The sequence below is a fragment of the Prionailurus viverrinus genome, chromosome C1 (assembly GCF_022837055.1).
Source record: "Prionailurus viverrinus isolate Anna chromosome C1, UM_Priviv_1.0, whole genome shotgun sequence".
NCBI lineage: Eukaryota > Metazoa > Chordata > Mammalia > Carnivora > Felidae > Prionailurus > Prionailurus viverrinus.
The window spans coordinates 56,589,316-56,613,412 of NC_062568.1; the positions used below are offsets into that span (position 1 = coordinate 56,589,316).

The 24,097-nt window shown below is 39.5% G+C and overlaps 1 protein-coding gene across 2 annotated transcripts in view; it reads left to right on the top strand.

Annotated features, from left to right (window-relative positions):
• Nucleotides 1-21,194, top strand: part of SLC25A12 (solute carrier family 25 member 12) — a 128,070-nt gene extending 106,876 nt beyond the window's left edge. For both annotated transcript variants that reach the window (XM_047869897.1, XM_047869896.1), the window contains 5 exons: nucleotides 13,484-13,624; nucleotides 15,819-15,957; nucleotides 18,529-18,687; nucleotides 18,801-18,891; nucleotides 20,552-21,194. In XM_047869897.1, coding sequence (XP_047725853.1) covers nucleotides 13,484-13,624; nucleotides 15,819-15,957; nucleotides 18,529-18,687; nucleotides 18,801-18,891; nucleotides 20,552-20,753 — 732 coding nt within the window. In that variant the 3' untranslated portion in view covers nucleotides 20,754-21,194. The remainder of the gene's footprint in view (nucleotides 1-13,483; nucleotides 13,625-15,818; nucleotides 15,958-18,528; nucleotides 18,688-18,800; nucleotides 18,892-20,551) is intronic.
• Nucleotides 21,195-24,097: the final 2,903 nt, after the last annotated feature.

Genomic DNA, 24,097 nt, shown 5'->3' on the forward strand with positions numbered 1-24,097 from the left:
TTTTTTTTAATTGGATTTTTTTGTTGAATTTATATGAGTTCTTTACATATTTTGGATGTTAACCCCTTATTGGATATATGGTTTGCAGATATCTTCTCCCATTGAAGTAGGCTGCCTTTTCCTTTTGCTGGTGGTTTCCTTTGCTGTGCAAAAGCTTTTTAGTTTGATGTAGTCCTACTTGTTTATTTTCACTTTTCTTGCCTTTGCCTTTGGAGTCAGATCCAAAACAATATTGCCAAGAGCAGTATCAAGGAGTATACCACCTATGTCTTCTTCTAGGAGTTTTTTTTTTTTTTTAAATACTTTCTGCTCTTATATTTAAGTTACTACATTTTGAGTTAGTTTTGGTATTTGGAGTAAGAGAGTGATGGCAGCTTCATTCTCTTGCATGCGGCTGTGCAGTTTTCCTAACACCATTTATTGAGGAGACTGTCCTTTCCCTATTGCATATTCTTGCTGCCTTTACTGTAAAGTAACTAACCATATATGCATGGGTTTATTTCTGGATTCTCTTTTTGTTCCATCGATCTATATGTTTTATGCCAATACTATACTGCTTTGCTTACTGTCATTGAAAAAAAATTTTTTTAAATGTTTATTCATTTTTGAGAGACAGAGAGAGACAGAGCATGAGTGGGGAAGGGGCAGAGAGAGAGGGAGACACAGAATCCGAAGCAGGCTCCAGGTTCTGAGCTGTCAGTACAGAGCCTGACATAGGGCTTGAACTCACGAACTGCAAGATCATGACCTGAGCTAAAGTCGGATGCTCAACCGACTGAGCCACCCAGGCACCCCTTGATTACTGTCATTTTTAAATATAGTTTGAAATCAGGGAGCTTGAGATCTCCAGCTTTGCCCTTCGTTCTCAAGATTGCTTTGGCTACTCAAGATCTTTTGTGGTTCCATATAAATTTTAGGATTGTTTGCTCCATTTCTGTGAAAATGCCATGGGATTTTCATAGGGATTGAATTGATTGCTTTGGGTACTTTGGACATTTTAGCTGTATTAATTCTTCCAGTCCATGAGCACAGGATATCTTCCTATTTATTTGTGTCTTCTTCCATTTCTTTTATCAATGTAGTTTTTCTCATACAGGTCTTTCACTTCCTTGGTTAAATTTATTCCTAGGGGGGCGCCTGGGTGGCGCAGTTGGTTAAGCGTCCGACTTCAGCCAGGTCACGATCTCGCGGTCCGTGAGTTCGAGCCCTGCGTCAGGCTCTGGGCTGATGGCTCAGAGCCTGGAGCCTGTTTCTGATTCTGTGTCTCCCTCTCTCTCTGCCCCTCCCCTGTTCATGCTCTGTCTCTCTCTGTCCCAAAAATAAATAAACGTTGGAAAAAAAATTAAAAAAAAAAAAATTAATTCCTAGGTATTTTATTCATCTTGATGCAATTGTAAATGGAATTGTTTTCTTGATTCCTCTTTCTGATAGTTCATTGTTAGTATGTAAAAACACAACAGGTTTTTGTATATTGATTTTGTATTCTGCAACTTTGTTGTATTTGTTTAACAGTGTGTTGGTGGTCTATGGGGTTTTTTAATATATGAAATCATCTCATTTGCAAATGATGATCTTTACTTTTTCCTTTCTAAACTGGATGCCTTTTGTTCCTTTTCCTTGCCTGATTTCTCTGGCTAAGATTGTCAATTCTATGTTAAATAAAAGTGGTGAGAGCAAGCATCCTTCTCTTGTTCCTGATCTTAGAGGAAATGGGAAATGCTTTCATTTTTTTCACCATTGAGTGTGATGTTAGTTGTGGGTTTGTCATAAATGGATGCTGAATTTTGCCAGATGCTTTTTCTGCATCTATTGAGATGATCGTGTGATCTTTAGCTTTCATTTTGTTAATGTGGTGTATCACAATGACTGATTTGCAGATGTTAAACCATCCTTACATCCTGGAGTAAATCCCGTGTGATCATGGTATATGATTTTCTTAATGTATTTTTGAATTTGGTTTGCTAATATTTTGTTGGGGATTTTTACATCTATGTTCATCAGGGATTTGGGCCTGTCATTTTCTTTTTTTGTGGTGTTCTTGTTTGGTGTTTGGTATCCGGATAATGCTGGTCTCATAAAATGAAATTTTGAAGCATTCCCTCCTCTTCAGTTTTTTGGAACTTAGAGAAAGGATAGGTATTAGTTCTTCTTTAAATGTTTTGTAGATTCACCAGTGGAACCATCTGTTTCTGGACTTCCGTTTGTTGGTAGGTTTTTGATTACCAAGTCAGTTTTCTTCTTAGTAATCAGTCTATTCACATGTTCTGTTTTTCTGTTATTCAGTCTTGGAAGACTGAATGTTGTATGTTTTTAGGAATTTACCCATTTTTTTTCACGGTTGTCCAATGTTGGCATATAATTGTTCATAGTAGTCTTTTATGATCCTTTGTATTTCTTTGTTATCACTTGTTACTTCCTGTCTTTAAAAAAAATTTTTTTTTATTTAAATCCAAGTTAGTTAACGTGTAGTGTAGTAATGATTTCAGGAATAGAATTTAGTGATTCATTGCTTACATATAACATCTAGTGCTCATCACAACAAGTGCCCTTCTTAATGCCCAACACTCATTCAGCCCATCCACTCCCCCCAACACCTTGCCAGCAACCCTCAGTTCTCTGTATTTAAGAGTCCCCATTAAATTTGTTTTTAATGTTTATTTATTTTTGAGAGAGAGAGACAGAGCTCAAGAGGGGAAGGCCAGAGAGAGGGAGACACAGAATCCAAAGCAGGCTCCAGGCTCTGAGCTGTCAGCACAGAGCCCGACGTGGGGCTCGACTCAGGGACTGCAAGATCATGACCTAAGCCAAAGTCAGATGCTTAACCGACTGAGCCACCCAGGCACCCCTCTCCCTCTCTGGTTTTATCTTATGTTTGCTCCTCTTCCCTTATGTTCATCTGTTTTGATTCTTAAATTCCACAAATGAGTGAAATCATATGATATTTATCTTTGTCTGACTAATTTCGTTTAGTATAATGCACTTTAGTTCCATCCACGTTGTCGTAAATGGCAAGATTTCATTGTTTTTGATCACCAAGTAATATTCCATTGCATATATATGCCACATCTTTTTTATCCATTCATCGGTCGATGGGCATTTGGGCTCTTTCCATACCTTGGCTATTATTGATAGTACTGCTATAAAGATTGGGTGCATGTACCCCTTCATGTAACTTCCTGTCTTTTATTTCTATTTTTATTTATTTGGGAAGCCTTTTTTTTTTTTTAATTAATGTAGCTAAAGGTTTATCAGTTTTGTTTATCTTTTCAAAGAACCAGCTCATAGTTTCATTGATCTTTTCTAGTTTCTTTTTAATCTTATTTATTTCTGCCTTAATATTTATTATTTCCTTTCTTCTTCTAACTTTGGGCTTCATTTGTTCCTAGTTCCTTTAGGTGTAATGTTAGATTGTTTATTTGAGATTATTCTTGTTTTTTGAGGCAGGTCTGTATCACTCTGAACTTTTTATATCTGCTTTTGCTACATTCCACAGATTTTGGTGTGTTGTATTTTCATTTTCATTTGTATCAAGGGATTTTTAAAATTTTTACTTAGATTTCTTTGTTGACCCTTGGTTATTCAGTAGCAAGTTATTACATCTTCACATCTTTGTGATTTTTCCTTTTTTATTTTTTTGTGATTGATTTCCAGTTTTGTTGTGGTCTGAAAAAATGCTTGATAGGGTATAAGTCTTCTTAAATTTACTGAGACTTGTTTTGTGGCCTAACTTGTGATCTCACCTAGGGAATGTTCTGTGTGCACTTGAGAAGAATGTATGTTCTGCTGCTTCTTTGTGGAGTGTTCTATATATGTTTATATATGTGTGTATATATATATATATATATATATATATATATGTATGTATGTATCTGGTATAATGTATCCTTCAAGGCTGATTTTTCCATTTTTATTTTCTATTGAGGTGATCTATCCATTAATGTAAGTGGGGTATTAGAGTCTCCAAATATTATTGTATTGCTGTTGATTTTTCCCTTTGGGCCTGTTAATATTTCCTTTATATATTTAGGTGCTTCTATGTTGAGTGCATAAATATTTACAAATGTTATATATTCTTACTGTATTGACTCTTTTATCATAATATAATGCCTATCTTTGCTTGATTAACAGTGTTTTAAAGTTTGTTTTGTCTGATAAGTATAGCCACTCTGGCTTTCTTTTGGTTTCCATTTGCATGAAACATCTTTTTCTGTCCTTTCATTTTCAGTCTGTGTATGTCCTTACATTTGAGATGAATCTCTGGTAAGCAGCATATAGATGGGTCTTGTTTTTTTATCCATTCAGCTTCTTTATGTCTTTCAGTTGAAAAATTTAGTCCATTTATGTTTAAAGTAATTACAAGTAGGTGTGTGCTTATTGACATTTTGTTAATTGTTTTCTGGCAGTTTTGTAGTGACCTTCTGTTCTTCTTGTTCTCTCTTTTGTGGTTTGGTGCCTTTAGTGTTATGTTTAGATTTCATTTTCATTATCTTTTGTGTATCTACTATAGGTTATTGCTTTGTGATTACCATGAGGCTCACCTATATCAGCCTGTATGTATACTAGTCTATAATTTTTTAATGTTTATTTATTTTTAAGAGAGAGAGAGAGAGAGAGAGAGAGAGACAGAGAGAGACAGAGAGAGACAGACAGACAGTGTGAGTGGGTGAAGGGCAGAGAGAGAGGGAGACACAGAATCTGAAGCAGGCTCCAGGCTCTGAGCTGTCAGCACAGAGCCCAATGTGGGGCTCGAACTCGTGAACCATGAGATCATGACCTGAGCCGAAGTTGGACTTAACTGACTGAACCACCCTATACTAGTCTATTTTATGTTGATAACAAGTTATGTTTGAATGCATTCTAAAATTCTACTTTTTTAAAAAAAAAATTTTTTTTTTCAACGTTTATTTATTTTTGGGACAGAGAGAGACAGAGCATGAACGGGGGTGGGGCAGAGAGAGAGAGGGAGACACAGAATCGGAAACAGGCTCCAGGCTCTGAGCCATCAGCCCAGAGCCTGACGTGGGGCTCGAACTCACAGACCGCGAGATCGTGACCTGGCTGAAGTCGGACGCTTAACCGACTGCGCCACCCAGGCGCCCCTAAAATTCTACTTTTTTACTACGCTCACCTCCAATTTTATGTTTTTGATGTCACATTTTATATCTTCTTATTCTGTGAATTGTAGTTATTTTTACTGCTTTTATCTTTTAACCTTCGTGCTAGCTTTATAAGTCATTAGTCTACTACCTTTGCTGTACATTTACCTTTACTGGTACAGTATTTACTTTCATATGTTACTTTGTTACCCAACCAGTACCCTTTCTTTTCAGCTTAAAGAAGTCCCATTAACATTTATTTTTAGGCCAGTTTAGCAGTGATGAGCTCCTTTAGTTTTTGCTTGTCTGGAAAACTTTACCTCTCCTTCAATTCTGAATGATAATCTTGCTAGCTAGAGTATTCTTGGTTGGGAGATTTTGCTTTCAGCACTCAATATATCATTGCCATTCCCTTATGGCCTGCAAAGTTTCTGTTGAAAAATCTGCTAATAGTCTCATGGAGTTCCCTTCTATATAACAGGTTCTTTTTCTGTTGCTGCTTTTAAGATTATCTCTTTAACTTCTGAGATTTTAATTATAATGTCTCTTGCTTTGAATCTCTTTGGCTTCATCTTATTTGGAACTCTCTGGGCTTCCTAGATCTGGGTGTCTGTTTCCTTCCCCTCGTTAGGAAAGTAGTCAGCCATTATTTCTTCAAATAAGTTATGTCTCTTTCTCTCTCTTTTCTCCTTCTAGGAGAATTTTGTTCTGCTTGATGTTGTGCTATGAGTCCCTTAAGCTATCTTCACTTTTTTCCTTTTGCTGCCCTGTTTGGTTGAGTTCTGCCCTGTCTTCCTGGTCACTTATCCTTTTTTTCTGCTTCATCTGGTCTGCTCTTGAATCCATCTAGTTTATTTTTCAGTTCAGTTGTGTTTTTCAGCTCTGTAACTTCTTTTTTGTACTTTTTTACATTATCAGTCTCTTTATTGAAGTTTCTTCATCTATTCTATCAAGATTGGTGCTGGGGCGCCTGGGTGGCGCAGTCAGTTAAGCGTCCGACTTCAGCCAGGTCACGATCTCGCAGTCCGTGAGTTCGAGCCCCGCGTCAGGCTCTGGGCCGATGGCTCAGAGCCTGGAGCCTGTTTCCGATTCTGTGTCTCCCTCTCTCTCTGCCCCTCCCCCGTTCATGCTCTGTCTCTCTCTGTTCCAAAAATAAATAAACGTTGAAAAAAAAAAATTAAAAAAAAAAAAAAAAAAAAAGATTGGTGAGCATATTTATGATCATTACTTTGAACATTTTATCAGGTAAGTGACTTCTCTCCATTTCATTGTTTCTTTCATTAGATTTTTTTTTCCTGGAATTTTATCTTATTATTTCATTTAGGACATATTCCTGTATTTCCTCTATTTGTTTGACTCTGTTTGTTTCTCTATCGTAAGCAAAACAGCCATCTCTCCCAGTCTTGAAGAAGTACTCATAGGAAGACTGGGGATGTGTTTCTATCTGCTGTCTGTGTACCCTGGGGGTGGTAGTCTGTCAGGAACTGTCTCTCCAATTGTTTTAGTCCTGTGGACCCCAGAAATGCAGGCCTCCTGACCACTACAGCCAGATGCTTGTCAAGGGGCATCCCCTGTGCAGACTGCTTATACCCACTTGCTTTGGCAGGGCCACAGGAGAGGGCAGGGCCAGGGCAAGCTCACTTGCCAGGTTTAGCAGGACCAGGGCTACAGAAGAGGGCAGGCCTGGGGTAAGGCTGCCCACTGGGTTTAGGCAGGGCAAAGCTGCAGAATAGTGCAGGGTCAGGGCAAGTGATGCTAGCAAGGAGAGGAAGAATGCAAGACTGATGCCTACCAGTGCCAGCACTAGCAAGGCAGGAGAGTGCACAACCTGTCCCCAGAGAGGATTCCAACAGACCCTTGTCCTTCCAGCAGATACTTTATGTCTAGCCTATGGATCTCTTTCATGTATGGTCTAGGTGCCCTTTAAGCTGCTGCTTTTACACTGGGTCCCAGGGTGAGTGAGTATGTGCACAAGCCCTTCAAAAGGGGAGTCTCCGTTTCCTTCAGCCCTTGGGTCTCCTGGAAGTGAGCCTCACTGGTTTTTAAAGTCAGACATTTTGGGGGGCACTTGGGTGGCTCAGTTAGTTGGGCATCCGACTTCGGCTCAGGTCATGATCTCGCGGTTCGTGGGTTCGAGCCCCATGTCGGGCTCTGTGCTGACAGCTCAGAGCCTGGAGCCTGCTTCAGATTCTGTGTCTGTCTGTCTGTCTGTCTGTCTGTCTGTCTGTCTTCTCTCTCTCTCCCCCTCTCTCTTCCTCCCCTCCTCATGCTCTCTCTCTCTCTCTCTCTCTCAAAAATGAATAAACATTGAAAAAAAATTAAAAAAAAAATAAAGTCAGGTATTTTGGGAACTTATCTGTCTAGTACAGGTCCCAAGGGTTGGGGTACCTGATATGGGGCTCGAACTTGTTGCTTGTCAGGGATATACTCTATATTTGTGATTTCACTCTAGAATGGGTGGGGTTTTTGGCAATACTGCATTTCTGCCTATTATACCTATCTCCATGTGGCCTTTTTATCTGTTGTGGAGGAGCTGTTGAGCTAGTTTTTAGGTCTTTTTTGGAGAGAGTTGTTCCATATGTAGTTGTAGATTTGGTGTGTTCTGGGTTTTCTCATACTACCATGTTGACCTGCCCACTCTGTGGTTGTTTTTTCAAAGAAAAGTTTACGTAGAGTTTCTTAGACATATCTGTAAACTTAAATGGGAAAAAAATTAATGTCTTTCCAAGTCAAAAACGCAGAAGGTTTAACAGTCTAAATAGACTAACCTATATGTAGTTTTTAAACATCTCTCTGGTAAGTACCTGTTTTTATGTTTAAACTCTAACCAGAGCACTTACCTGCCTGATCACATTAACTCTTTCAGGGAGTGTATACTTCTGAATGGGTAGAAGTCATACAACTCAGGGTGTATTTATTGTTCAGCAGAAGGCTAGTGTAATCTTAATGTGTTGCAGATATTCTTAGCCCTGTGTGAACATACCTCCTGAACAACATGTCCCTTCCCTTGATATCTTGCTTTCAGTCTGCGATGCTCTCACATTAGTGCACAAGAGCTCTGTGAGGTATATTGGGCTGTTGTTGGGATCCCTATTGTCATATAGGAAACCAAGGAATGGGAAGGTTATGACCTATCCAGGGTTACAAAGTCAATGACACTATAGGTCAACAACCTGGAATCTTTCCACTCTTCCATGCTTCCTCCCTTCAGTCTATGCATGCACACAACTGTAGGTGCAGCAAGAGGTCCATTTGTTAGTTGGAGCATCTAGTGACCCTAGGGCCAAGATTTGTAGCTAGCCAGCTCATTATACTGTGTCTTCCTCAACAAGCTGAGTTTGCACATCTCTAAAGAGTTGTTTGGGAGCAGTCTCTTCACCTCCCATCCCACCAGTCAGTGTGTTCCCAACTTGATACTTGCATATTTATGTGAACACATACATATGTGTACAAGTTCAAAGTCCATATGTATTTATGTCAGAGGGGCTCATGATAGATACACAGATTCTGACTCTTCCTTTACTCTCGTTAGAGGTACGTGTAGTTTTATCTATTCATATTTTAACACCCTCACATATATTAGTGACTCAACAGTGAGCAAATTGTACTTTAGTCCTTTTAAGTTATCATGGTCCTAGGCTGTTTTAGAAAGAACCATTAATATTTCCCATTGCTTTATAAAATATGTAAGAATGTTTGGTTGATGGTATCTGAGACAGAGTCACTGTCTGTTCCTATACTTCTGGAGTCAGTCCTGGTGACAGTTAATTCTGTGACTTTTATTTGTTTGGCTATTTTAAATGCACATAGTTTGTACATCTGCTCAAGTTCCTGGTGTGGCCTTAAACTGAAATTTAGATTTTCATCAATATCTGTAAGGAAGACTTTATAATGAATTGTTCAGATTGTGGTTAGAGGGAAATATTTCCAAACTACAGGAGAAACAGATCAAAGAAGAAAGTAAACAGGAGACTTGGCACGAGCAGGGCCAGGTCCTCCTGCCTCTTTGTGGACTCTGCCCCTGGGGCAGGATTGTGAGGGCAGGAGGTTGAGCAGGCCTGATCCTGTGTGCAGCCCCTTGGCCTCGGGCACATCAGAGGCTTGGTGACATCTCAGTTTTCCATCCTTTTTTCCTGACTTTTGCTGTCCACTTTAGTTGGTTTATTTTCTCATTAAGAAAAAATTTATGTGACACAAGATTGAATGGAAGTGTTTACATTCTTTCTCTTTCTGTTATATATAGGTAACCTTCATTCAAAATGGGAGTTGTTCTCTTTTATTGTGTCATTTGTAATTCAATTCTAGAACAAAGAAACGACAACTTAGTACTGAAAAGTGAAAGCTTCTAAAACAGTTTTAATATCAATGCTTGCTTCTCTCTATAAAAATAGGCAGCAAATTTGAAGAGGGAAATTTAGCAAGTAGAAGTTTAGAAGTTAATTTTGGTGATTTGATGAGTGAAACAAGTTCCTCAAAGGTATTGTATGGAGTGGCGTTATCTAATGTAAGCATCAGTACAAGGAGCAGCAGGATGGCAGATGAGACCGTGTCCATTTAAGACTGTATAGCTGTGTATCATCATAATTTAATTAGAAATTTTATATATCTTGGTGTCTGTTATTTCAGATCACTATCTATATTTGGTTAGATTGTTTGATGTTCATACCTAAATAGATGGATAAGCCTGTTTAAAGTTTGGGATCCACAGATAACTAGTGCTAACTAGTTTTTAAAATGCATTCAACGTATATAAATCACCAAATTTATTATGGGGAAGAATGTGTGAAAGAGGACATAGTCTATAAAAGAAGTCATTGTTTCTAAGACCAGTTCTGTTTCTCATTATTTTTTCTATTTTTTGTTTTTGAGCAGTTAATACATTTCATGATTCAGAATTTAAAAGGTACAATAGGATATGCTTTCAGGTACACATTTCTCTTTCCAGGAGGCAACCAATATTTTCATCTCTAAGCCATTCTAATTTTGATGAACTTAGGTTAATTTTGACATATTGGTCATCAGTGGATACCTATATTTTATGTTTTGTTTATGTTGGCATGATTTTATTATGATCCTATTACCTGATCAAGAGCATATAATTGTTTCCACTTAACTCTTTCCTTACTTGGGCATTTACATTCTTTTGTTTAATTTATTGCTCTTTAAAGTAGTAAACATATTTGCATATTTGTAAAAAGCAAAACATGGACATATTTGTAAAAATATACGTTTTATTCTATTGTAAAGTTATATTTTTATTTCACAATTTAACACTTCTGAAATTCAGCATATTCAATGATTATATTTATTATAACCACGTTTTTTTCCCTGTGAAAAGCTGTTTTTAATGTAATAATATTACTTAAAATCAGTAGAGCCTTAAAATAGAAATGATATTTTCCTATATTTGTGTTTCAGAGTGGAAACAATTAAGAATGTGATAAAACCTGGGGCACCTGGGTGGCTCAGTCGATGAGTGTCCAGCTCTTGGTTTTGGCTCAGATCATGATTTCACAGTTTCATAGGTTCAAGCCCTACATCGGGCTCTGCTCTGGCAGGATGGAGCCTGGTTTGGATTCTTTCTCCCTCTCTGCCACTCCCCGACTCACACTGTCTCTGTCTCTCTCAAAATAAATAAATAAACTTCAAAAATGTTTTTAAAAATGTGGTAAAACATAATCTTTGTTCTGGGTCACTAGATTTCTTACTAGAGCAATTGCATTAACTGCAGATTTTATCCCTCCATCTCGTGTCCCCAGTTTAGGTCAATCTCAGAGTTCGGAAAAGGACAGCACATATTTGCCATGTGTGTTTCCCTTTAATTGTTACGAAATATCCAAAGTTTTAGACAACTTAAATAGTCATTTTTATTATTTTTTAAATTATTCAATGTTTCTGGATAGTATTTGCCTACATATTCCTGGGTCTATCATAAAATATAAGTAGATTTTAATAAATATAGAATGTAAATAAATATAATAAAATACAAAAGTATAAGTTTTACCGCATACACAGATTTGTGCAATTGCTAGATGTTTTCCTCCTTCAAATATAGTAGAGTATGTAGGTGTGAATGAAACTCATAGATATGTGCCTTGCTATAGTGTCATTGCTTTGTTGTTTATATGCTCGCTTGTCAGATGTATGTATAAATCCAAATCAGTTTAGTCATTATGTCCAGTGCATTGTCAGGACTTTGTATGCATTCTGAGTAACAGATCTTCAAAGCACACAACAGTTAATGTGTTACACGTTACATGTACACTGAGAAAGAAATGTAAGAGTTGTTAAAGGAGTGCAAATCTCAGTAAACTGGCAGTTATTTCCAGAAGGGTGTGGCGAGCCGGGGAGGAGGAAGTGTGGGCTGGGAGACTGCTGGTTGGAATACTCTTGCTCTGTGGGATGTTTTAATTTACTAATGATTAAAAACATGGAAGAACTTTGTATTTATTTAAACATGATGTCCATATTTAATGTGAGGATCACCCAAGGTTTGACATCATCTGGTGGTGACAAAGTTGGGGGTTATAATCAAAATTTGTGTTTCTATTATTATTTGTTTAATTCTGCTTTAGTTGAGAACGTAAGGTGCATTTTCCCAAAGATGGTCTTTGCAACCATTATTTAAACAAGAGATTTCAGGGAAGTAGTAAACTTTTTCAATTCGTTTGGTCTTTAATACTAGCTGCAGGAGCAATTACTTGGATTATCATTTTAACATAATTTTTTACCCAGCAATCCTTTTGAAAGTATTGTTTGCTTAGATTGAAACATTGAAATGCTTCCTTCTGCCTGCAGTGCAACAGATTAAAAGAGAGGGAAACACAGGCAAATCAACATGTAAAATTGGGTCACGTATCATTCGGGGACTTGTGTGCCAGTGGTCTGGATTGTTGACTTGGGAGCTGCAGGAGACCCAGAGAGAGACAGCAAATTGCTCGCCCCCTGAGCTTGGTGGACAAAAAGGGGATTAGGGCCCTGGGGGATCCAGGACAGTAAGCTGCCCACGAAGTGGAAAGGAATCTCGCGTCAGTGTTGGCAGTCGTGGATGTCATGGATGGGAGTGAGGGGTCAGGATTGGAGCAGGCGTAGTTGAGGGGTTTCCAGCTCCGGCCAGTTAGCAGAATGGCTGAGACTTGCTGCCCCGTGAAAGTAGGACTGGAAGGACTGTGGGTTTTAGATAAATGAACAGGGATGGGGGTGAAGGTAGAGTGTTGGGTTTTATGGGTATTGTTTGCAATATTTCTATACCTGTGGAACTATAGTGCCCCAGTGAGGCCTTTCCTGTTTCCTGATTCACATGTGACTTGCTGTTGCAGTGAAGTTACGATTATAGAATATAATTATGACTATATGAATATGGTTATGATCGTGTAATATAAACAACTGCAGTTCAGATGAAGATGTGCAAATGAGATTTTTTCACTTCATGGAGATGCATATATTTATTTATGTTTTAACAAATGTATTTTTATGTATCCATACACATACACACACCCATATACGTTTTTTACTTTCTTACAAAAACCAAAAAAAAAAAAAAAAAAAAAAGTTGGTAGCAGTTTTGTTAAACATTCTTCTTTTTTTTCTCCTCGACTAGTTAACAGATTTCAGATGCAAATATACCCTCATTATCCAAATTCAAATCCCTGTCACTCACCACCATTGTGGAGTGTGGCTTTGATTTGCCAGTTTTGTACTCGTGGTAACTAGAGGTTCCACTTCCTAGCAGAGTTTTTCTGGTTTTGTCTTAATACTGAAAGTGTCTTTCTACATTCTCTCCTTTTAGCTCTGTATCTGTCTCCAGAGTTTTGCTCAGGATAATATATTTTAGAATTTGAACCATGGGAGACTTTTCCCCTCTGACTTAAGGCACGTCTGTGGGGGCGAAGTTGTGTTAATTGCTTTACAATCCACGGCAGTGGAAATGGGTGGCTGAGCTAAAAAGAATGATTGCTAAGAAAAGAAAAAAAACAACTGTAGATCCAAATTTTACCTCCAGCTTACAAAAGATACCAACCGGTCTTCTGCCATCACTTTCCCTTTCATTGGGGAACTCCCCACTGCCTCATCTGGCTTCACTTTTGTTTTCCAAATGAGTTTATTAGTTTTGCCATTTTGGGTGCTGAGTTGACTCTGGAAAAACTGGTCTGAGAAATACTCCTGACATTTCAGATAGAAACAAACCCAGACATAGATTGACTTGAATTTGGGACCATCCCTGTGGGCCCCTCCATTATTGGCTGAAGCGTGGGACTCTCAGTCTCCTGTGAAGAGGGAAGAGTAAAGTGGTACCATGTAGAGGCTTTTCTGGATTTTTCTTGGTTACACTGTCAGTCGGTCTCTGATTTGGAAATCTGCTTCTGTCTCTCCTCCCTTGCCTACAGGCTGGCGGCTCTCAAGTCATCTTTACTAATCCATTGGAGATAGTAAAGATTCGCCTGCAGGTAGCTGGAGAAATCACCACAGGACCCAGGGTCAGTGCCCTGAATGTACTCCGGGACCTGGGACTTTTTGGTCTGTATAAGGTGGGTAGATTCCCTTGGGTTATCTCAGTAGACAGCTTATAATGTACTCAATAGAACCGTGAAAGAATGTGGAAACCAGGCTTCTCCCTCCAAACTGGAAAAGTAATTTTGTCCAGCAGGGTAGTCCCTTGAGTACAAAATCAGACAAAAAGAAAAAATCAGGACACTTCTATTAGAGGCAGTGGGATATACAAACACACTCTCCTGTTGTCATCTTCAGGCTTTTATGAGGCTGCCAGCAGGGAGGCCAGCACTGCAGACCTGCTGGCTTTAGGCTCACAGCCTTTTATTTGACCACAGGTTTGGGAAAACTTTCTTTGGTGTTCTCTTTGGGCTGTTTTAGGACTTCAAAATAGTCTTGTGTTTATTTTGAGTCTGAGTTATCTCTATTGTTATCTTCCCAGTAGGAGCTTCTGTTTGTCTTAATAATTTGACCACAGTGAAACAGTAGTAGAGTTTGGTAGAATTCAGGTCTTAAGAAGTTAAGTGGTAGGATTTGTCAATAATGAATTCCATTAAAAAAAAAAAAAAAAAAAAAACCAGAGTGTACTGTACTTTAGCAGAATGCCAGTCAACAGATTCCTTCCCTGCAGGTATACTTACTCCCATCATTACAGATCAGATGTAATGGAGCAGAAGCTATTATTTTTCTTAAACAAGGAAGAGTATTTCTTTCCATTCTTTTGCCTGGTATAAGAGGGGAATACGTAAATTTAGCTGCTATTAGACAACTGTGTTTCCACAGCATCTGATTTATTTATAGATCTGTTGCTGTAGAAATGTGTAAATTGGCTTCTGGAGCTGCAAATTAGAAATTAGAATTTCTCTAGATTAGATTCACACAGGTACAGGGCTCTTGGGAGACCAGTAAACCAATGATGCTTGAATCTTGGGAGAGTTCTGTATACATTCCCTCCCCTTCACCCGCAATTTCCATCCTTTTTTTGGAATTACCTTTGAGAGCTAAATTTATTGATACTGTTTCTGTCTGTATCATTCTTCGGAGAGTTCTTGGAATTTTTTTTTTTAATGTTGGAGTTTGTCTTTTGAAAACAGAACTATTAGGGAAACAAGTGCCAAAGACAGTGTATTTGCCTGGCTAGATAAAGCCCTGGACAGTAGAATAGCATGGGCTACTAACCAAGCTGAGGGAGGCATTTATTGTGAGCTTTCTACTCCCGTGGAAACTTCCGCTAAAATAATTTGTCCTAGTTCCCCACCCCTGCCCCTCCTCTGCTGTTCAGGACATGGGGGCCCAGGAGGGAAGATTGGTGGTTTCTTTTTTCCCCTTTTGTAGAATAGTCACCTTTCTTTTCCACTGCCATTGTCTGTAGCTTCTTAACTGGTACTTCATGGGTTCTAAGCTGTGTAGATCGAATTGGTGAATTGTTAGAACTGTGGGCTGCCTTTGCTGCTTACTTTGGAATCAAGCTATTAACCCTGGGTTTCCAAGTCTGTTACCACTCATGTCCTTCCCCATTGCATCCACCAAAGCCACACAGAACAAGCAGCCTGGAAGTTTGAGAATTAAATTTTTTTAACCTTATAATCTGAATCTGGGGGTGCCTGGGTGGCTTGGTTGAGCGTCCAACTTTGGCTTAGGTCATGATCTCACGGCTCATGGGTTTGAGCCCTGCGTTGGGCTCTGTGCTGATGGCTCGGAGCCTGGAGCCTGCTTCAGATTCTGTGCCTCCCTCTGTCTCTGCCCCTCCCCTGCTTGTGCTCGCTTTCTCTCTCTCTCTCTCTCTCTCTCTCTCTCTCTCTCTCTCCCCCTCCCTCCCTCCCTCCCTCCCTCCCTCCCTCTCCCTCTCTCTCCCTCTCTCTCTCTCTCTCCCTCCCTCCCTCCCTCCCTCCCTCTCTCTCTCTCTCTCTCTCTCTCTCTCAAAAATAAATAAACATTAAAAAATCTCAATCTGTATTGGAAATGCCAGAAAATTCTTAGTTATCAGGATAACATCATTACCCACTTAATGAACTCTAGGACTCGAGTCCACAAGCCTTTCTCAAACTTTGAGCCATGTATATTTGTCTATGCTCCTCTCGCCACCCCCACCCCCCCCGCCCCCCATTTCTATTCCACATCAGTCCCCATGCTGTTTGAGGGAATACCTAATACTTGTCACCCTGGATCCCTTATGGGCATTCATGGCCCTGTTTACATAACTGTTTTGCACTATTTCCTCACTTGTGACAGGGTGCCAAAGCATGTTTCCTCCGAGACATTCCCTTCTCTGCAATTTATTTTCCTGTTTATGCTCATTGTAAACTACTTCTGGCTGATGAAAATGGACACGTGGGAGGTATAAATCTCCTTGCAGCTGGAGCCATGGCAGGTAACTAGAATTTTCTTTTTTAAGCCAAAGAACCCTTCCCCCATTCTCTTTAAGAAGTACAGAATCTCTGTGTACCGTCTGCCTTTATTTCTGGAAGGTTATTGTTTGTATCTGACTTAGTTTAAATATGATCACTTTTTTTCCTTTGTGGGATGTGCTCTAATTCTGATGAGAGTTAATTACATTTGCATACTGTGGATAAACAGCATAATGCAGCTTAGCAACTCAGAGCCAAATTAGATCTGCCCATCTAAATTGGGCTTTCATCATTAATGTGCGCCTCCCATGCCCCTGAAACCTTGGGTGTAGCCAAGCTAAGCATTAAGGTGGAAAAATTCTTCATCAAATCAGTTGCTTCATTGTATTTTATGTGATGCCCAGGTCTAGCCTGCCTCACTTGCTATTTCTGCATGTTGGAGTCCCCATGATTTGCCTTAGAACTTGAGCTTTCCTCATGATACTGTCGATGTTCCTTCTACCGTCATTCTAATTAGATCAAAGTAAGCAGTACTTTCCCAGCAAACTACCCCATACTCAAATGGGCATCTCTTCTCTGTCCTTTAACACTTTCTTTAATAATACTTGTTTGCGTAAGTTTTATCTTCTGTACTAGGCCGGGAGCTTTTTGCAGGGAGGAGTTTTATTCTCTTTATCCTTACTATCCCTTCGTGGCCAGCATGGTAATGATAGGAGCTCAAAAAATGTCAGTGGGATAAATGAAAATCTTCATCTGGTCTAAGATCCCAAATTAGACACAAAAGAAATTCCATCTGAAAGAGGAGCCTAACACATGCAGGAAGGTACTAAGATGTTTTCTTTTGATCGCACAGGCCTAGCCTTCCTCTTGAAGGAGCTGACTGGGGATAGTAGGGGAGGACCACGTGTCCTTGGCTGCACCGGCACTCAGAAATGACAGAGTAAGGAAAAGGCATTTGTTTGCTCTCCATTACTGCTGGTCAGAGATAGAAACATGAAGGGTGTACACAGACCCAAACGGAGTCCCCAGATGCTGGTGTAGGTCTAACTGCCTGGACTCATGGTGCCGTATAGCTCTCACTGGGTTCGTTCTCCTCTGGTGCCCTGGCTATACAGCAGAACAGCCTGAGCACTTCCTGAAGTGTGGGGTGCATATGGTGGGGTTCTAAGGGTGTTGGGATGGACCGTGTTCTTGTCCTCGCCCACGATGACAGGGAATGACTTGTGATGGTTAAAAAACTCTCCAGGGAGCTCTGAGTCCTTATTTGGGGTCTACCAAATCCCGTGTCCTCTGGCCTTTGCTATTTCAGTCAACTGCACATTTGAAAGCCAGAAAAACTATCTGCTCTGTCTTGGCACTGAGTGCTCATCCAGCCTCTTTTGGGTACTCACCAAAGGCTCCCAGTTTTAAATGGGGCCAGGAAATTTTCCCTCCAGACTTTGGCCTGTGCTTTCCAGTCAGCAGCAAAAAACCAGCCAAAGAACAGTCTAATCGTGGACAGGCATTTTGCCAACAGTTGATGGAACCAAGGAAACATTTCCATGGAACTGTCAGCACCAACTTTTTGCCCACAGATACTCGATGTCAAGTTTTCATAATGGAAGATGATTTTTTCTCATTTTTTTTCCAGTAAAGCCTTGCTGGCAGGGCCTGAGAACATTTAGAATTCAGAACATTCCAAAGACAGGCAATTTTCCTTGTTTCATCTGAATACGGTGCAGGGCCATGTGGAAGGGGGGGGGTATTCGCATCATCCTGTAACAGGCTCCCACAAAGTCCACTAGCTCCACCTGCCTGGTGATGATTCAGTGATATTCAAGCCATTTGAATATCTTCCCCCTGAGGAAGGTTATCTTGCTCCTTTATTCCCTGCTTTGTTTTATGTGAAAGACGTGGTTGTGAAATCCATTTTGGGTGTCCCGCTGCTGATCAATCTCAGCATGACCCCAGGGAGCTCACGCACGGGGGATAGATAATAAGGCCTTTTGATGATCGGTTCTCATATTGTTCCTTAACTTGTTGCCTGGCTGCCTCTGCTCCAATTGTAATGACTTCTGTCATGTAAGCATGTCTGAAAGGAGTCCCAGTCAACTCTTGAGTTAGCCCTCAAACAGGTGAGTGGATATGGGTACTGACAGTCACCTTGCACAGTAAGATGACAAGAATCAGCAAAAACCACTGGTTTGTTGTCAGGTACATTTAACATCTCATTAAATGGACAGTGTCCTCATTTCTTACTATATACATAAATACTTGTGTCTTATTTACCAAAAAAAGGAGGTAAAATAATTGAAACCTAAAGAGGAATACTTGGGAATCATCCTGGTAATATTGCTGCATTTTTTCCTGTCACAGTTCTTTGGGATCATGCAGTGTAGAGTGATTTTCCTAATTCATAAAGAAAAAAGAATTCTGTTCCACACTGAAGCAGCTAGTAGGCTTATGTGTCCTTTTTTCCATGAGTGCCCAGGCATCTATTTAAGAAACTTTGAGTTAGAGCAGTTAAAGTTGCTAATTGTATTGTTAGATGTTAGCAGTATGTCTGTTCTTTATAAGGTACTTTGGATGACTTACATGTGCCTTTCTCCTGAAAGGTGTGCCTGCTGCTTCTCTGGTGACCCCCGCTGATGTCATCAAGACAAGATTGCAAGTGGCCGCCCGTGCTGGCCAGACGACATACAGTGGTGTCATTGACTGTTTCAGGAAGATACTCCGGGAAGAGGGGCCCTCAGCATTTTGGAAGGGGACTGCAGGTAGGGACTAGGGCCGTACAGAATGGCTGTCTGGTGTTAGGGACCTGCTCCCATTACTCACTGGTCGGCTTTGCCACAGCCATGTTAAGTATCCCCACTCCCATCTTTTTCAGCTCGAGTGTTTCGATCTTCTCCCCAGTTTGGTGTTACCTTGGTCACCTATGAACTTCTCCAGCGGTGGTTTTACATTGATTTTGGAGGCCTGTAAGTGCAGCTATTCAACTCCTTGTAAAAGAAAGCACCAAAATCAAAGTAGGCCTTTGGCCTACAAAGGCATTTTTGAAACTATTAGAAACTAGGAGGACAGAGAATCCTACAGGACCAGTGCATTTAAAACAAACAGTGGGCTTGGGGTGCCTGGGTGGCCCAGTTGGCTAAGCATCCAACTCTTGATCTCAGCTCAGGTCTTGATCTTGGGGTTGTGAGTCCAACCCCTGCATGGGACTGCACACTGGGCACGAAGCCTATGTAAAAAAAAAAAAAAATAAATAAAACAAACAGTGGGCTTGAGAAGCTTCAGTATCAGGGGAGTGAGACCTTGGTAGGGGGACATCATACACAGTATTAAGCAGTTACTTGGGGAAAGTGAAGGCAAGCAGCAAATTAAAATGTTATGTGAATAAATTATTTTTTAGTATAAGCAAATACTGAGCTTCATGGATCTAGGTCCTTATTATTTGAATTTATTATATGGTCTTTTAACCAGAAGTAATGTAAATTTGTGTTAGTAACATTTTAATGAACTTTGTTTCAAAGGCTCCATCAAGCCCTTTCATACCTCCAAGACTTCATTATTCACCATAATTTATGACTAGATAGGTATAGGTGTTCTTAGAGCTAACAAACAGGAAAAAAAGAGAGGTTATGCCCATGGACATAATCACTGGTGAGATCTAGGTCAGAAATTGGGCCACTTGAAGTCTGTTCTGAGAAGAAAAGGAACTACTTGTTGAATCTGCTGAGGGGGGAAGGTTGTACCCGAGCAAGTACTTATCAGCTTTTCAGCAGATGATCAAATCCTGTATCTGGGTCTTCACCTCATAAACCTTTGACCCCCTTTCTTGCTCACAGGCCAAATAGGAAATTAGCTGTTGAACCAAGAAGTAGAGGGACTTAAACAAAGGAAGTAAGAATAGTAGTCTCACAATTCCAGGCTTTTCTATGCTTTCAGATTGTGTAAAAGTAAGATTTCTCTCTATTTCTCTTTAAATTTAGTAATACTTCATGAGTTTACTATTTAAAAAGTTAGCTTAAAAATTTTTTTTTTTATTATTATTATTTTGAGAGACACAGACGGAGTGAGGGCAGGGGAGGGGCATAGAGAGAGAGGGAGACACAGAATCTGAAGCAGGCTTCAGGCTCCTAGCTGTCAGCATGGAGCCTGACGTGGGGCTCGAACTCACAGACTGTGAGATCATGACCTGAGCCGAAGTCGAATGCTCAACCAGTTGAGCCACCCAGGCGCCCCAAAAGTTAGCTTTTTAAACTATGTCAGAATAAAAAAAATATATAAACTTTTTATGACTAATTTATGCTTAGTACAGAAAATTTGGAAAATGGAAAAGTGTAAAAGAGAAAGTCACTCATGGTCCTGTTTCCCAGAGAGTTTTAATATTTAAGTGTATTTGTTTCTGATCTTTTTTCTGTGGACCTATTTATAAATTGAGACCACCAAAAAAAATGTGAATGTGTTGCTTTCCAAGCAGCTATAAATCATAACAGACGTAGCATAGATGACCAGGAACTATTCGGACGAACACTCCTCTTTGTGGCACATGGGTGAGGCTGAAAGTGTTCTCCCATCCTCATGTGCCGTCCTCATCAGTCTTGAGCGCACTAACCATTAGCTTTTTCCTATCAACAGCAAGCCCTCTGGCTCAGAACCAACACCTAAGTCACGCATCGCAGACCTTCCTCCTGCCAATCCTGATCACATCGGTGGATACAGACTGGCCACAGCCACTTTTGCTGGCATTGAAAACAAGTTTGGCCTTTATCTCCCCAAATTTAAAGCTCCTAGTGTTGCTGTGGTTCAGTCAAAGGCAGTGGCGGTGGCTGCTCAGTGATGAGACAACCACTGAGTGTGGCAAAATGGTTGCCCTGGAGAGAGGGGCCTCGAAGAGCAGCCCTGTAATGTATCCAGTCAGCTGCATGGTGCTGACTGAGCTGAGGAGTCAAACTATTCTTTCTATATGACATATACATATATTTGTTTATAAAGTAATCATTTGCCCAGGAAAAAGCGACAACGCAGTTTCAAGCTTTAGTCTTAAGTGTTGAAATGTTTTCTAAGCCTTGGCATGAATTAGTGTTCTAGACTGCTTTGCACAGCTTGCACTTATAGTGACTGTACATATTGTACATCTTTGTACAGAGACATCTTGGCACCTCATCCCAACAAATCACGTTTATAGAATGTAATGCGGTTCTAAGTGGCTTGAAATGTACAGAATGTTTTGAAAGTGTTTTATTAAGAGTCACACAAAAATAAATGTATTAAAATTAAATTCATTCTCTTATTGGTGACTTATAGAAATAAAGCATCAATATTGGATGTATTTAATTCCCAGCTCGTTTTCCATTCTGGAATAAAAAGGTATTTGCTGATAAGGAGGCATAATGAGGCCAAGTGCTTACACCATTGAATAAGAGATCCTTGGAAGATGCATGCTAGTAGATGCCAGAGGACCAGGCTAATGACTTGTGTGTGCTGATGTGTTTCCATTTGTATTTAATATGTGTATAGATTCTCCTCTGTTCATCAATCAAAAGGCATTTCCTAGACAGCTCCTCTCCTGTCAGTGGGGATACGGAAATAGGGATGTCTCCAGCATTACTGGCTTAGTTTTGCTTTCCTCTGACACAGCAAGGCAAGGGCCTAGCTTTTAAGATTAAAAGATACTTTGGCAATTTTCCTTCATATGGACATGTTTCCAATCAAAAATAAAATGCACACCAAAATGTATGCATGTAGTTGGATTTTCCTTCATAAATACTCTGATAGTGCTTTTTATTTTGATTCACTACCAGTTCCAAAGAACTCATGATCAGGAATCCCTCTCTCCCACTTCTATAAGAAAGCATTTGATTTGGAAAGGGCTCTGGGAGTGAGGGGAGGGAGGACGATAAAGAGAAGCTGTATCTTGGGATTTTTAGTGGGGTCTAGGTTCTTCCTTATGAATCCAAATACAAACTACTTATTCCAAAAGTCACTCACCCAGGATGTGATTACTAATTTAGATCTAAACATGCATCTTGACATCCACATCTACACTTTGCTGTGCTTGTGATTTGATGTGTACGTCAGAATTTACTTTAGCAAAGTGCTTTGGGAAAACATTATTGCTGTTGCCGATAAGCCGGGATAGGAGAATGTATGCAAATATTTTCAAGGGACAAACTTGGAGATAGACCAAGTCACTTAGTATCCTACACAACACTCATTACTTGATGGCTGACAGGTCTGTAACACAACTATAGGCACTCTCAGGCCCTCCAGCAACAAAAGACTTAGCTTTGAAAGCAAGTTATTTCCAAATGTATTCAGTTCTCATTGGAATGGAATAAATAACAATACAGTTGTTCACTATTGCCACCTGTTAAAAATACGCGAGTAGCCCATGGATATGTTCTTACAAAAGATTCATAGAATATCTGTGCATATAATTGACCTTTGAACAACTTGGGGGCTAGTGGTACCAACCCCCTGTGCAGTGGGAAATGGGCGTATAACTTTTGACTCCTGAAAACTTAACTACTAATAGCTTACTATTGACCAGAAAGAAGCCTTACTGATAACAGGATCAATTAGCACATATTTTATATGTATTAAATACTGTATTCTTGTAATAAAATAAGCTAGAGCAAAGAAAATGTTAAGAAAATCATAACACGGTCCTGCATTGACGAAATATAAGTAGACCACACAGTTCAAACCCAAGTTGTTTGTAGGTCAACTATATAGAGAAAGATGTGAAAGTGCCCTCTTTACCCCGCTTCTCCCTTTACCACTTGCTTCCTGAGAGGTAATCACTGCTAATAGCTTAGAGTCTAAATTTGTAGTCTGTTTTTCATACATCTATATAAAGATATGTGTACATATTTATATTTTAAAAACAGGATTATGCTATGTATGTATTGTTCTGTGACTGTCGTTCACTTAATATCTTTGAGATCTTTCCATGCCAATTCATAGAGATTTATCTTAATTTTTAATAGCTGCGTAGTATTCCATAGTATGGTTATAGACACTTTTAGTAAATACTCCCTTATTGACATTCATTTTTTTTTTAATTACTGCAAGTACTGCTGCAGTGAATGGTACACATCTTTGTACATATATTTTGAGTACATGTGCTAATATTTCATTAGCGTATTTGAAATTCGGACTGATAATTCACAAGATAATATGGGTTTTACATTGATGTCTGTATTGCCACATTGTTCTTCAAAAAGGCTTTATTGATTTACTTTCCTACTGACAGCATATAAGAATGCCTATTTCTTTGTAACCTCAGAAAAAATGGGTATTATCAGTCTTACCTTTTAGGTAAATCATGATGGGTGATCACTGTGGTTTTAATTTTTGTTTTCCTAATTACTAATGAGGTTGAATGTCTTTTCATATTTACTGGCCATTTGTATATTTTCTTATTGTGGAATATACAGAAAGTACATGAGACATACGTGTATGTATATATATACACACATCTTTTAAAATCATAAAGTGAACATTAGTGTAACTACCCTGTCAAGAAATACAGTATTTCTAACACCTCTGAAGTTCCCACATGATTCTCCCCATCACACTCCTTCTCTCTTCTTTAACACCAGTCCTACTCTTCATTTCTTTATAGTTTTACACCCATATATACATCCCTAAATACAATATTTAGTTCATTTTTGAAATTTATGAGTCAAATTATATTATAGACTTTGAGACTTCTTTTGCTAAAAATGTTTATAAGATTCATCCATGTAATTGTATGTAGCTATGCTTTGCTTATTCCATTATATGAATATATTATAATTTTTCCATTTTAGTTTGGACATCTGGGTGGTTTCTAACTTGGGGATATTACAAATAGTGGATATTTTGTATGTGTATTCTAGAGTATGCACTTTATTTAAAAAAAATTTTTTTTTAACGTTTATTTATTTTTGAGACAGAGAGAGACAGAGCATGAACGGGGGAGGGTCAGAGAGAGGGAGACACAGAATCTGAAACAGGCTCCAGGCTCCGAGCTGTCAGCACAGAGCCCAATGCGGGGCTCGAACTCACGGACCGCGAAATCATGACCTGAGCCGAAGTCGGCTGCTCAACCGACTGAGCCACCCAGGCGCCCCTAGAGTATGCACTTTAAAAAAATTTAATGTTTATTCATGAGAGAGAAGGAGAGAGTGTGTGTGA